The sequence below is a fragment of the Biomphalaria glabrata genome, chromosome 15, assembly GCF_947242115.1.
Source record: "Biomphalaria glabrata chromosome 15, xgBioGlab47.1, whole genome shotgun sequence".
Taxonomy (NCBI): domain Eukaryota; kingdom Metazoa; phylum Mollusca; class Gastropoda; family Planorbidae; genus Biomphalaria; species Biomphalaria glabrata.
In genome coordinates, this window is record NC_074725.1 from 12,631,160 (window position 1) to 12,643,663 (window position 12,504).

Here is a 12,504-nt window from a genome sequence, read left to right on the forward strand (position 1 = left end):
CAAAGTGCTGATAATGAACACAGACTTTTTATTATGAGTAGACCTACAATTGAGACAAAACTTACAATTTTCAAATTGATATCAGTATTTGGGCTCATGTTGAGATAGAGCAGGAACAAATGAAAGTACTGTTGTAGGTGGCGACCATGCTCTGAGATGTCTTTCTTCAACAAGGACAGAGCTGCTACAATCAAGTGATCACTTAACGTTGCGTTAGGATCAAGCTGAGCATTAGCTACTGCACAAGTCAAGTGTGGAGAGGGGGGGAAGAATACAAATCATTACTTAAAATCATGTCAAAGTGCATTCAATGGTTTAAGTTACAAATAATCTGACTAAACTAAAACTATTTGTTTCAAACCTGAAAGGGAAGCAATCACATTGGGGCATGGTCCATCCAACAGAGTATTGTTGGCCAATATCACAAAAATCTTTACAAATGTGCTACGCACCTATAAAAGACAAAAAATTTGTATAATAAAAAACAGCAGAAATAAAGTGATTTGGTTAAAAAAGTGTAAAGCCCTCCAGAGCCATCAATATGGGGAGCAAAGCCTAGGAAACCAGTATTGTATGGCTATCATGATAAAGTATATATTTCTATGATAGAATGTAGTGTCAAGTTAAATTTTACAACATCCAGATTGAATAGAAATACACAGAAACTGGTGAACTATTTCTTCTAACCATTAGATCAAATGGGGTAACTTTAATAGCTTTGTGATTGTGAGAAAAAACTCCAATTAAGTCTTAATCTGATCTAGCAAGAAATCAATGACCAAACCACAAAGACCATAAGTTAGCCAATTAAATTAAACTTTTTTAGTATTTAACTGTATTCTAATTTGAAAGGTCTGCACAAGTCAAAGTTGAAGACAATTACCTCTGAGGATGGACACTCCAGCAAATATTCTGTCAAAATATTTGGATTTTTAAACAACACATTCAGCGCAAACCAAGACCTGACATTTTTGGTTGTACGCAAATGAATATGAATGGCATCAGACCAATCACCAGCTGGGCCTCTGTGGACAAAGTAACAAGAAATAAGGACACAACACACACACTTTCAAAATTGAACATTAATTTTATTCATTTTATTAATAGTTTCACTTAATTATATATGCATATAGATATTTCTGATGTGACCTTAGGAGAACTTTCTTGACAAGAAACTAAAGCCATATGATTTTAAAATAGACCTTAACCTGAGATGAAATGCTCTTCAAATAACAATATAGCAACTAAGTAATTCTAGGTTAGTGGAATTACCTTAAGGATTTCTTGGTTTTAAATCCCACATTAAATAAGAATTTTGAAGCTAATTCAATACTAATCATTGAGATTTGTTCTATTTCTGATGTCTGGAATAGAACAAAAAATGAGGTAATGTCAATTTCAATACATGTTTCATTCATTAATAAATAAATAATGATATGCTTGATACTCAAACTTACCAAATGTGCAAAGAGAAATGAGAGAAAATGAAGACCATAATAAGAGAAATGTTGAAAGATAACACTTTGGACTATGTAAAATTACTATTCTATTTGTACTCACCATTTTGTTTTCCAGAAGGGACTGGTTTATTAGGTACTGGTTGCACATCACTAACTTCTTCATGAAATTAAAATATTCACTAGAAAACTGACTTTTTTCATGCATAAACCGGATGTTTCCTCGCCTTACAACTTTTTCAATGGCTGCAGGCATTTTGATAGGGGGCAGGGAACTGGTTGCTGTAGAAGGAAATGTTTTTGTTCACCAAAACAATAGTGTTGATACTTAAGTTCAAATACCATAAAAAAAAACAGAATTTCATTACACTCAAATTGGTCATTCTTTTGATCTTAAGCTAGTCAGGTACTCTAAATGTTACCTTAATGAGCCTTGCCCTAAGAAAGGTTACAATTTTGATGTTTATATTTTTGACAGAAAGTATGGTAAAGCCCATATGTGGTATACATTCAAAACTTCCTTTGTTTCTGATGTTAACTTCACATGCAATGTTTGAGTGAAACATATTTCATCCATTACAATGTTTTGTTATGTGTAATGCTTAGATAATCTTAAATTTCATTTATTGGTTCTACTCTGCACTCTAGCTTTTGGACATCACATCACTTGTTAAAGTAATAAAGACAAACCCATATAAACCACTTGGTAGATATAAGTTGGTGATACATGAAATGCCACTTTGGAACTAACTTTTAAAAAGTTGAATTCCTCAAGTACAGCTAATTGAAAGAGAAAGAAACCATTACATTTAAAACATGACATCTCTTACAACAAACAATAGTTGTACTGACCTAGTGAAAGACTGTTCATATCTCTACTGACGTCCTCCACCACATTGGCTTCGTCTAACCTTTCATAAAACAGAATGTATGCGTTCCACCATCTTTTCTGGCGTCGGAATGCAGAGCTAAAAATTAAAAGTACAAGAACATTTGAACTGCTCTTTCCAGTCTTACTAATCCAGCAATTATGTTTCTTTAATAAACTTTCCATTGACTGTTTCATAAATTTGTTGATGTCCTACCGTTTCAGCATATGATCATAGACTTCCCCCAGATACTCTCCACCAAAACATTGATTTTTCATTTCCTCTTCATCCTCCATCTTACACTCTGTCACATCTCCATCATCAAATTTGTACCATTTTGCTATTGGTTCACCCGGGGCTCTGGAAAATGAACATTTCAACTTAGAGCCCATTCTCTGATTCAACAGTAAACTATGCTCCATTAAAAGTACTATTAACATTTCACAGATAACCACACTTACCTGTGAAGAATGTAGGAGTAATAATGACCACCACTGGCCTGTCCACTATGGACTAAAACACCAACCAGTCGATACTTTGTACTCTGAGCTGAATCAAATTCATCTATAATTTCACCTAAGTTGAATAATGGAATAGTATTGTAGAGATGATTCAAACACATCAACAAAACATCATTGTTTTTAGTTCATTATCAAAGGCATTAGTTACAATTAATCCTGAAGATAAATTCACAATTAATTCTGAAGATAAATTCCCAATGTGGTAGAATATGGTCTGACAATGAACTCTTCTCATCTTCAAAACAGTATTTAGATCAAAATAAAGCAAAAGTCTTTCCAGTATTCTTTTTGTTTTTTTTTAGTCAAAATCAAATGTTCATAACTATTTTAAATTTCAAACTTTATTTGGGTTGATGTCCATAGCTCAGCGTATAAGGCAAGCCATAATAGAAAACTGAATTTACTAATAAACTAACATTATTTTAAATGTCATTTTGTAATTCTCATTCTTTCTAATTACAGAATTAAAGGGTCTGTGGAGCATGTCTAAATAATTGTCAAGAAGACAACACACTATATTGTAAAAACAAACTCTAAAGGAAAAAAAAAACATGTTTGTGAAGATTTTCATATTTATAGATATAAACAAACTTTGGTATATATACACTTGCATTTTGTAAATGTAAATAATTTAAATAATTACACATCCAAAAAAAATGTACCTTCAATTTTAGCTAATCCCTGAACTGTGTAAGGTTCCATGTTGAGTTCCCGAGGAAACTCAAAATAATCATTAAATTTGATTGCACACTCCCTGAAGAACAAATTAAAAAAAAACTAATTATTTATTTATCAACAATTAGCAATAAAATTTTGTATGATGAACAAAACAAAAAAATTCAAAAATATAATGAAAATACACTACCGTTCCCAGTCATAATCAAAACGTTTTAACTGAATGGCGAGAATTTTTGGTAACTTTCGTATTAGAAGTCTTTTAACTGTATCCACCTATAAAATAAAATAATTCAATAAAGAAATTAGTAACTACTATAATCATAATCATTTTATTATATAATTAAGCCTGAATCTTTTTTTTAGACATTTCTTTAGCCATAAGTTAAAGAATATCTCTTTGAACAGTAGATGAATTCAAAAGTTGTAGTGACTCACCTTTTTGTTACACTTTTCACAATGGTATGCATTCTCTCCCTCTAACAAATCTCCCTTCACATATTGTTCCAGAGACTCAAACAGATTGGCATGGTTTCTGATGTCTACATTTAATGTGGTGAAGGCTTCCTCACGCTGATACCTAAATAAAACACAAGGACATCATCACATTATCCATACCAATGAATAGTTATCTTACAATTATTCGTTTGAGAAAACAGGTCAATTCTGTGATACCTAATTCTACATCACTGAAGTACCAATTTTTCTATCAATTAGGTGCTTTCATTTGTAAGTGCTTGGAAAAGCTAAGAACTTTTCACAGTCAACTTTGCCAACTCCAATTAATTGTGGGTTGTTTCAGTCCAAATTTTAATGTTTAAACATACATTTTGTAAAGTTATTATTATCATGTACAAGAAATGCTTATAGAAGGAGCTGCATCAATCATGAGTCTAGATAATGAACTGATGAAGCAAAGAAATATGTTTGTGGAGGGTGTAAGGGTCAAGCAAGACCAGATCTAGAGCTGATGAAACTAAGAAATGTGTGTAGGAAGAGATTATTACCAAATTAAAAAGTTGGACTAACAAATATTTGATCAACATGCTGAAAAAAAAACAAAAAATTTTAATATTAAAAATTAACAAGATTATTCCATTTATTACCTGTGAGGACAATCTTTACAGATTTTCTGATCAGCAAAGGAGCCTCCCATGACTTGAGAAAGAATACTGGGCTGGTTGAGAGCTTTCAAGGCTTCATCTAAACTGTCTACCAGACTGTTGAAAAACTCCAGAGCATCATGCTGCTCTCTTAGATTGACAGGTTCACCCCACAATCTAGCAATCAGAAATATTTCATCACCAGTAAAGTCAATGCAATATGATGGTCAAATTAAACAGCCATTATCTTATATATTACAGACATTACTTAGAAGAATAAGATAATTAAGCTTAACGCATTTCATGTGTTAATCTAGTCATGCCTGTTGATCAGTGAGTTAAATTCGAAAGATTTAACAGACTTCTTCAGAATTATTTAATTTATAAAATGAAAGGTAACTTTTTTTTTTAAAACTAAATTCCATTGTTGATTTTTTTAAAATAATGTAGCAGATTTTCCTGTGAACATGTCATTAACTGCAGATTTACATGTCTAGCTGGATACTGGAGATGTGTTATGGGAAAGGAACTCAGCCTTAACACAATCGTCATCCCAACAGCAACATGTGCTTGTGAAACATGGAAATCATAAGCTAAAATTGAGAAAAGACTAAATGTGGCTCAACAAAAATAGCTAAGATGGATTTTAGAAGTCAGTTATAGAGATAGGGTCTCAAACAAGGAAATCCTATGCTGAACTGGGAGTCAACCACTTAGCAAGGTTGTGACAGTATCTCAAGAGGTTTGCGGGACATGTTCTCAAAACGAAATGAACTACCCATACCTAGAGTTGTGGTAACATGGAGGCCAATACAAGCAAATGCAAACAGGGACGTCTTAGTATAACTTGGCGCCACACTTTCATGGAGAACCGCAGTGGACACCAGGTGGGAAGACATTGACAAATATTTGTGGAGACAGCTTGCTGCCCAATGCGCCAAATGGCGCGGGAGGATCTAAGTCTAAGTCAGTAAGGTATTAAGCATTCTTGTAAAGTAGGAGCCTCTTAACTAGCTAAAAAAAAATCTTCCATTGTTTTTAAATCTAACAATGGAACATTTTGTTAGCTAGCTCCATGAGTTGTATAAAGTATTTTTAATGTTTTTCTTGTTTGTTAAGTGACCTTCCAAAAATCTCAGTGACTTTACACACTTACTTAAAATGTTTCCAGAAACCTTTTGGTACAAAATACTGAAGTTTGCTTGCAGCTAAGTGACCAAATATCACTTGGATCTGGCGCAGCACTCCAAGGTTGTAGGACTTCCTCTCATCTTTAGTCTGCCCCTGGCTGTCACTCTCCTCTTCTTTCACCTGCCCAGCCTGTCAGAAAACAATGATAATTTGGTAGTTTTACACTTAATGTCTGTCCAATGTCATGACAATAAATTAATCTTACATTTATGCTATTTACTAACTAATTAATAGGAAAGAAGAAAAAATATTGATTATATTGAGATTTGGTAGGAATGGAACAAATAAATATTTTAACATTAACATCAAAATTATCTATAAAATGGAAGAGAGTCACAAAATCAGTCATAATTATTTGAAAAAAACAACTCACCATGGAATTTTCCTTTTCACTGTTGCCCACAGACATATTATTTTCTTTTTCAATTTGTAGCATCTCTTCTTCTACATTATCTGCAGCCCCTTCCACAGCCAAAATACCATTTCTAATGGGCTCAATCATAAACAGCTACAAAAAAACAACAACACTAGTTTAGAAAATAGTGATGATAAAATACAGCCACACTAACAAAAATAAACTAAAAAGACTTATAAAACAATATAATTATACTTGTGTATATATTTGTGTATATTGACTTGGGATATTTCAATCTACATAAGTGCACAATGTTGACACTATTCACTTACTTGTTGTAAGACTGAGTTCATGTAGCAGGTAGCACCAGCATTTTTTAAACCAACAAACCCACGAGGGGGTCTGGGCCCAACTAATGGCACATATTCCCAATCCATCACAGGCTGGTTATCTGGAGAGTTTACAAGAAAGTTTTAAGCATTCAGTTTTACATTTAGTTACATTTTGGTTGGTTTATTTTTTTGTTGTAAACAGATAAGACAAAATAAGATTTAAAACATACCAGTGTAATACATCTCTATAATCAAACTGGCTAGATATTGTAGATTCTGAACACAATCCATACACAAGGCAACAAGGAGGTCATATGCAGCCACTACAGTATGAGTACTGGAACACACAGGAACTGCATGTTCAGCTGGGAACTCTGCATCATTTTTGCGACACTGAGTTACAAGCTTAGATGCCGGAAATATAAAATCTTCCACTAATTTCTAAAGGTGAGGAAAAAAACAACAAATTAAAATGACATACTGGAAATATAAAATCTCAAAATAACTTCTAGAAGTGAGAAAAAAAACAACATGACATGTAGGTGCCATACTGCAAAATATTAAGTACCAAATTTTGTTATATAATTTTAGTTTAGTTTAATATTTTTTTCACAATTCAAAAAGCATGTAAACAAAAGATAGAAGACCTTAATGAGTTCAGCTCCTCCACTCTTGCAACCTATTTGGAACTTTTTCTCTGATGACTGGAATGATAGCAGCTCCTTTGTGATGCACATACGTCCTTCTAGTAGAGCATCATCCACCTGAGTTTCTCCACATTTTATACACTGACTCTGAAACATAGCAAGTAGACATTGATGGAGAAAGAGAACACATTGTGACTATATATGTTATCTTACAATTGCACATGCATAAACATGTAACTAGTGTACTCACAATGTTTTATATTAATAGACCAAATGTGTAAATATACTTTTAAAATGTTAATGTGTAATAAGATTAGCTCATTTAATGGATGCAATCTACAACTATAGAAGAATTCAATAACTTCCATGAATTCCTCATGGAAACTTTACAAGCAGTCAGAAGTGCACTTTAAGTTACTGTGCTTTCACTTACCCTTACATCCATCAACCAAGTAATTTCATTATTTAATTGTGGTTCTACTGTCATGGCACCTTCCTTTGATGCATGACCCAATAACCTGAAAGTAAACAAGTGGACAATTTCAAGCAATGCTTCTTTTTTTTTTTTACATTGATACATTCAAGTATTATGAAAAAAGCAGGCTTCATATCATCATAGAATTAAATGCTGAATAAATAATTCTCTTCGTTGTCCAACTATGCGGGACTCCACGATGAAAAAGTCATGGAAAGACAGCTCTTTTATTTCTGCAAGTTGGACTAAACATTTTAGAGAACTTACATGAATAATTACACACAACACTTCATCAATTTACTGTCCACACACTTTGGTTTCTATATTCTGTACCAAACTACAGCTTAGCACTGAAGTTTGTTTAGTTAGGAAGTATCTTAGTCATGCACCTTAGTTTCACCATGTGCAGGAAGCACTTCAAAGGTATGTCAAAATGGCCTTTATTTTGTTACCACAAAGAACATGGTAGACCATGTTTTTATTCAACCATTACTAAGCCTCAACACTCATACATGCACACAGTATAAAAGCATCACGTCAATAACATTTTGATATTGCTGGTAAAGTAACACTTCTATACAATAGCCAACAAATCAACTGTCAAGTCTTGTCACAGTAGTGGTTAAGGTTGGCTTTCTTGCATAACAAAGTAAAATAAGTTAAGCTTACTTGCATAACAGATTAAAATATTCATGAGACTGTCTGGCATTATCTTTGACTGTTGTCTATAATAAAAAGAAAAAGAAACATTTTGTCATGAAGCATTAAAAACTCACTTGCTACTTTTTCTTCTTTTAAGAGACCTTCAGAAGAGTGCCAAAGGCATTCAAGACTTTGAGCAAAGGGAAGGATTTTACGCAGATGTCTGCTAAAAGAGAGATTGGTTCTTCACTAACTCCTCTTTCTGAATTTCAGTTATCAACATGATGACCATCTAGTTCACCCAGCCATCATATTCCTACAAAGTATTGCCACTAACAGTAAGGGAACCGCCACCACTGCATGCAACCCCTCAACTTAACATGTAGGTAAACTTTCTAGAGTTAAAAGACAAGTCCCTCACATTCCATTTTATATACACAAAAAAAAAATACTTCTGAGCCCACTGTGATTAAGATATGCAGGATTCATTAGTCAATTATATAAAAAAAAAACATATTGCAAGACAACCTTCATAAATCATACATTAATAAATAGAGTTTGAAGCATTAGTGCTAAACAAATGATAAATAAACAGGACATGTAACAAAGAAGAGCTGCACTAAGGTGCCAAGATTATTGAGAGAAAAAGCTGAAAAAAAAATATGCAGAAACTTAGGTGAGTCCTGAGTAGCACTGTTTCACCATATTTTCTTCACCATCTTCTCTCAATAACCTTTGTACCTTAGTGCCAATATTATATGTTACATGTATTGTCATCATGCAGCTCTCTAGAATGTTATTTTATTCAGGCCCACAATAAAGTCTTCATTACTAACTGCATCATAGCTCAAAACTGATTTCATGAACAATCATTTTGTAAAATAATTATTTATATTATTAATGTATTTTTGAAATTATAATATATTTTTTTTATATATTATAGACCAATTAATTATATTTTTAACAATAATACAAAGAAATTCTAATATGGCCCTTGCCATAATGTCTAATCTTAGAATATCAATGTTCACAACATAAGGTAAAAATTCAATGTATATGTCAAGCATAAAACGTATGATTACAAAAAAAATGGGCAAGTACAGAAGTTTCCAATTCTTTTTTTTTTTAAATAGAATAACCCAAATCCTATAATAGCTACAACAATGTTGACACCTACCTCTAATTTAGTAAAAAGAAGAGTCACAAGCCACTTGAGATTGCGAGGATTTAAACTACACCGGGAAAACATTTGAAAAAACTGTTCAGCTGCACAGATTCTGATGCTTCTGCTGAAATACAAATGTAATAAAGAAAAACATTTGGAAAAAACTGTTCAGCTGCACAGATTCTGATGCTTCTGCTGAAATACAAATGTAATAAAGAAAAACATTTGGAAAAAACTGTTCAGCTGCACAGATTCTGATGCTTCTGCTGAAATACAAATGTAATAAAGAAAAACATTTGGAAAAAACTGTTCAGCCGCACAGATTCTGATGCTTCAGCTGAAATAGAAATGTAATAAAAAAACATTTTAAAAATTGTTCAGCAGCACAGATTCTGATACGTCTTTTGAATAAAAATAAAATGTAATAAAAAAATTTGTGCTAAAAAACATTTGACTAAAGGTAAAATGAATGATTTATACAATGTCTATAAATAGATAAAATAAATGAGATGTACATTTTCTTTCTGCAAGTAGAATGGGTGGCTGAGAGGCTACCCATCAAGAGGGCTTGAGTTTGATACCCAACTTAGGCATACAAGTTATATAAATAGCAATTTAAAAAACTAATAATAATAATAATAATAATTGAAGTAGTAATTAGCACTGTCACAGAAACACTTATCTATATACTGAGGAAAGTCATAAAAAAACAAAGATTTCACTATAACAGTTCTACAATTAGAAAAAGAATCACCAGTAATCAGTGGCATACTTCTTGACTAAAATTAGAATTGATTAAGACTTCAGCATAATTATCAAAACACTTTTACATTGGCTTAATACTGTACAAGCAAAAAAAAAAATGCGTTTATTTTACTTTGTTTTCAACATTTAAAAATACTCGAAAAAAAATACAAAAGTATATTCAGAAATGGGATCAAATCATTTTTTTCTAATGATGCCATTAAAAGTATCTCATCCAATGCTAAACTTGTGTCACTGCTTAACAACTCTGCACTTATCTGTTATTGGCCTAAGTAATGTACAACAATCATTTCATATGGGAAAAAAAAAAAAAAGAAGAAAAATATGTCTAGCAGGGGCATACAACTCACCTTGTTTTACACAACAGAAGAAGGTCAATGATAAAATCTTTCCATGCATTTTCTTTATCAAGCTGGTCTAGTGTTGGTGGACTCAGAGCTATACACACTGTTAGATTTTCCAAGCCCTCTCTTGCAACCAGAATATCTTCATTGTCTGATGGACCAGCCTCTCTCGACTGAAACATACACAAAAACAGTTTCAGTGGGACATGGAAGCAAAGCCTTGTATTGATGCAAGCAAATACATTTGTTCTTAACTCTGTACCATTACAACGTGTATGTATTTTTTATATATATATTTTTTTTACCTTTTCAAATGCTGAATGAATATCTTCATAAGAGGATTGCAAAAGATGGAAGCTACAGGCACTTGCTGACCAAGCTATTTTCATAATGGCCTTGACTGTGTTTAAATCTGGACTTATACCAATGGCCTAAGGAAAAAAAAAGAATATATATATATATATATATATATATATATATATATATATATATATATATATATATATATATATATATATATATATATATATATATATATATATATATATATATATATATATATATAATAAAATATAAATAAAATAAACTGCCTTTTACAAACAGTTGAAAAGAATATGCATATTTATTTCTAGAAACAAAAGGCTATGCTGTTTGAGGACCATACACAGCATTTGTACCAATTTTGAGCACACTTAAGACATTAAATGGAACTGAATGTTAATAGTGCATGTTGTTTTTATTTTTATTTAAATTTAAATTGGATAAAACATGAACTACCTTTTTTTTTACCTTGTTTTTAAAAGAATCATATGCATGTACATGTTATGTGCATTATTAATTAAATACAAGGCCATGCTTGAAGATGACCAAAAGTTTCTCTTGCACCAGTTTCTACAACGATGAAACTACTGTGAAATCAGATTTTCAATATAGCTCTTAGTTTTAGAAATCTTAAAGATATCATATAAAGAGACCAGAGAGAACCTTCAAGATTGAAAAGGTAATTGAGTTTTATGAGGACCATTATAAAAAACAAACAAACAAGAAACAGTACTAGGACATGGGAAGAAAAAAAGGACAAAAGACAGAAAAGGAAGAGAATATTAAGTAATAAAACACTAAATCTGGCTGGTAGGAGAAAAGAAGGGAGATAAAAGAAAGTGGAACAGCATTGACTTTTGAACAGGTGAAGGTGATACATTTTTAGAAAGTAATAAAGAGCTGGTAGAAGTTGCTAAATAAAGATCTGGTAGAATTTACCTTGAAACATCACTTCATTAACAAAAGCTAATGGGGAAAAAAATGTTAACTTAGTTTTCTCCAACACTCTCAAGTTGATTCACAAAATTTATTCAAAATCTTCCAAATAAATCTAACCTGTTCAGCAAGCTGAGCTCCTAGCCTCGATACCACATTTCTCATGCAATGTTCAGATTCAATGTTGTGAATTTGCAACAGTGCTTGCTGAAGGGCCACAGCTTCATCATGCTGCTTCTGTGTCAAGGTAGCAGCCTTCTCTTCAGAGCTGACAGCATCTGCAACAATCTGAACCCTAGCATGCCCCAGCACAGTCAACATCATCTTGCTGATTTTTAACACAGTCTGATAAGTGGCTCTGCAATAGAAAATTAAAAGTTTGATCAGAAGTAGTGTAAAAATATAGTCTAGCTATGAACATTAAGTCTATTATTACATCCATTGTGCAGCCATTATTCTTTAAGGTTCCTCTTCCTGACCTATCATCTCAGTATGCCCTAATCATTATCTATTGACATTTATGTAAAGTCTAAACTAAGTGACAGCTATAAAAAACAAAAAACAAACAACAGTTAGTGACAGTCAAAACAAAACAGTAACTATTGGCTTCCTTTCATTCTTGTTCTGTCCAAGAAAACTACACCCATCTATGATGAGACAGAAAAAACATATTTAGGGGTTAGTGAATATAAGTGGAATACGGTAG

At 32.3% G+C, this 12,504-nt stretch overlaps 1 protein-coding gene across 6 annotated transcripts in view; it reads right to left on the bottom strand.

Annotated features, from left to right (window-relative positions):
- LOC106055600 (probable ubiquitin carboxyl-terminal hydrolase FAF-X) overlaps positions 1-12,504 on the bottom strand; it is a 35,708-nt gene that overhangs the window by 7,465 nt on the left and 15,739 nt on the right. For 4 of the 6 annotated variants that reach the window (XM_013211919.2, XM_013211918.2, XM_056013222.1 and 1 more), the window contains 23 exons: positions 11,919-12,156; positions 10,847-10,972; positions 10,548-10,714; positions 9,445-9,556; positions 8,295-8,350; positions 7,584-7,668; positions 7,151-7,297; positions 6,734-6,944; positions 6,504-6,622; positions 6,190-6,324; positions 5,782-5,945; positions 4,629-4,802; positions 3,961-4,102; positions 3,713-3,798; positions 3,510-3,601; positions 2,788-2,902; positions 2,543-2,686; positions 2,310-2,425; positions 1,561-1,739; positions 1,273-1,364; positions 884-1,025; positions 362-452; positions 66-238 (listed from right to left, as the gene is read on the bottom strand). In XM_013211919.2, the coding sequence (XP_013067373.2) occupies positions 66-238; positions 362-452; positions 884-1,025; positions 1,273-1,364; positions 1,561-1,739; positions 2,310-2,425; positions 2,543-2,686; positions 2,788-2,902; positions 3,510-3,601; positions 3,713-3,798; positions 3,961-4,102; positions 4,629-4,802; positions 5,782-5,945; positions 6,190-6,324; positions 6,504-6,622; positions 6,734-6,944; positions 7,151-7,297; positions 7,584-7,668; positions 8,295-8,350; positions 9,445-9,556; positions 10,548-10,714; positions 10,847-10,972; positions 11,919-12,156 (3,106 nt within the window). The remainder of the gene's footprint in view (positions 1-65; positions 239-361; positions 453-883; positions 1,026-1,272; positions 1,365-1,560; positions 1,740-2,309; positions 2,426-2,542; positions 2,687-2,787; positions 2,903-3,509; positions 3,602-3,712; positions 3,799-3,960; positions 4,103-4,628; positions 4,803-5,781; positions 5,946-6,189; positions 6,325-6,503; positions 6,623-6,733; positions 6,945-7,150; positions 7,298-7,583; positions 7,669-8,294; positions 8,351-9,444; positions 9,557-10,547; positions 10,715-10,846; positions 10,973-11,918; positions 12,157-12,504) is intronic. The other 2 variants (XM_056013224.1, XM_056013223.1) reach the window with 1 other exon arrangement.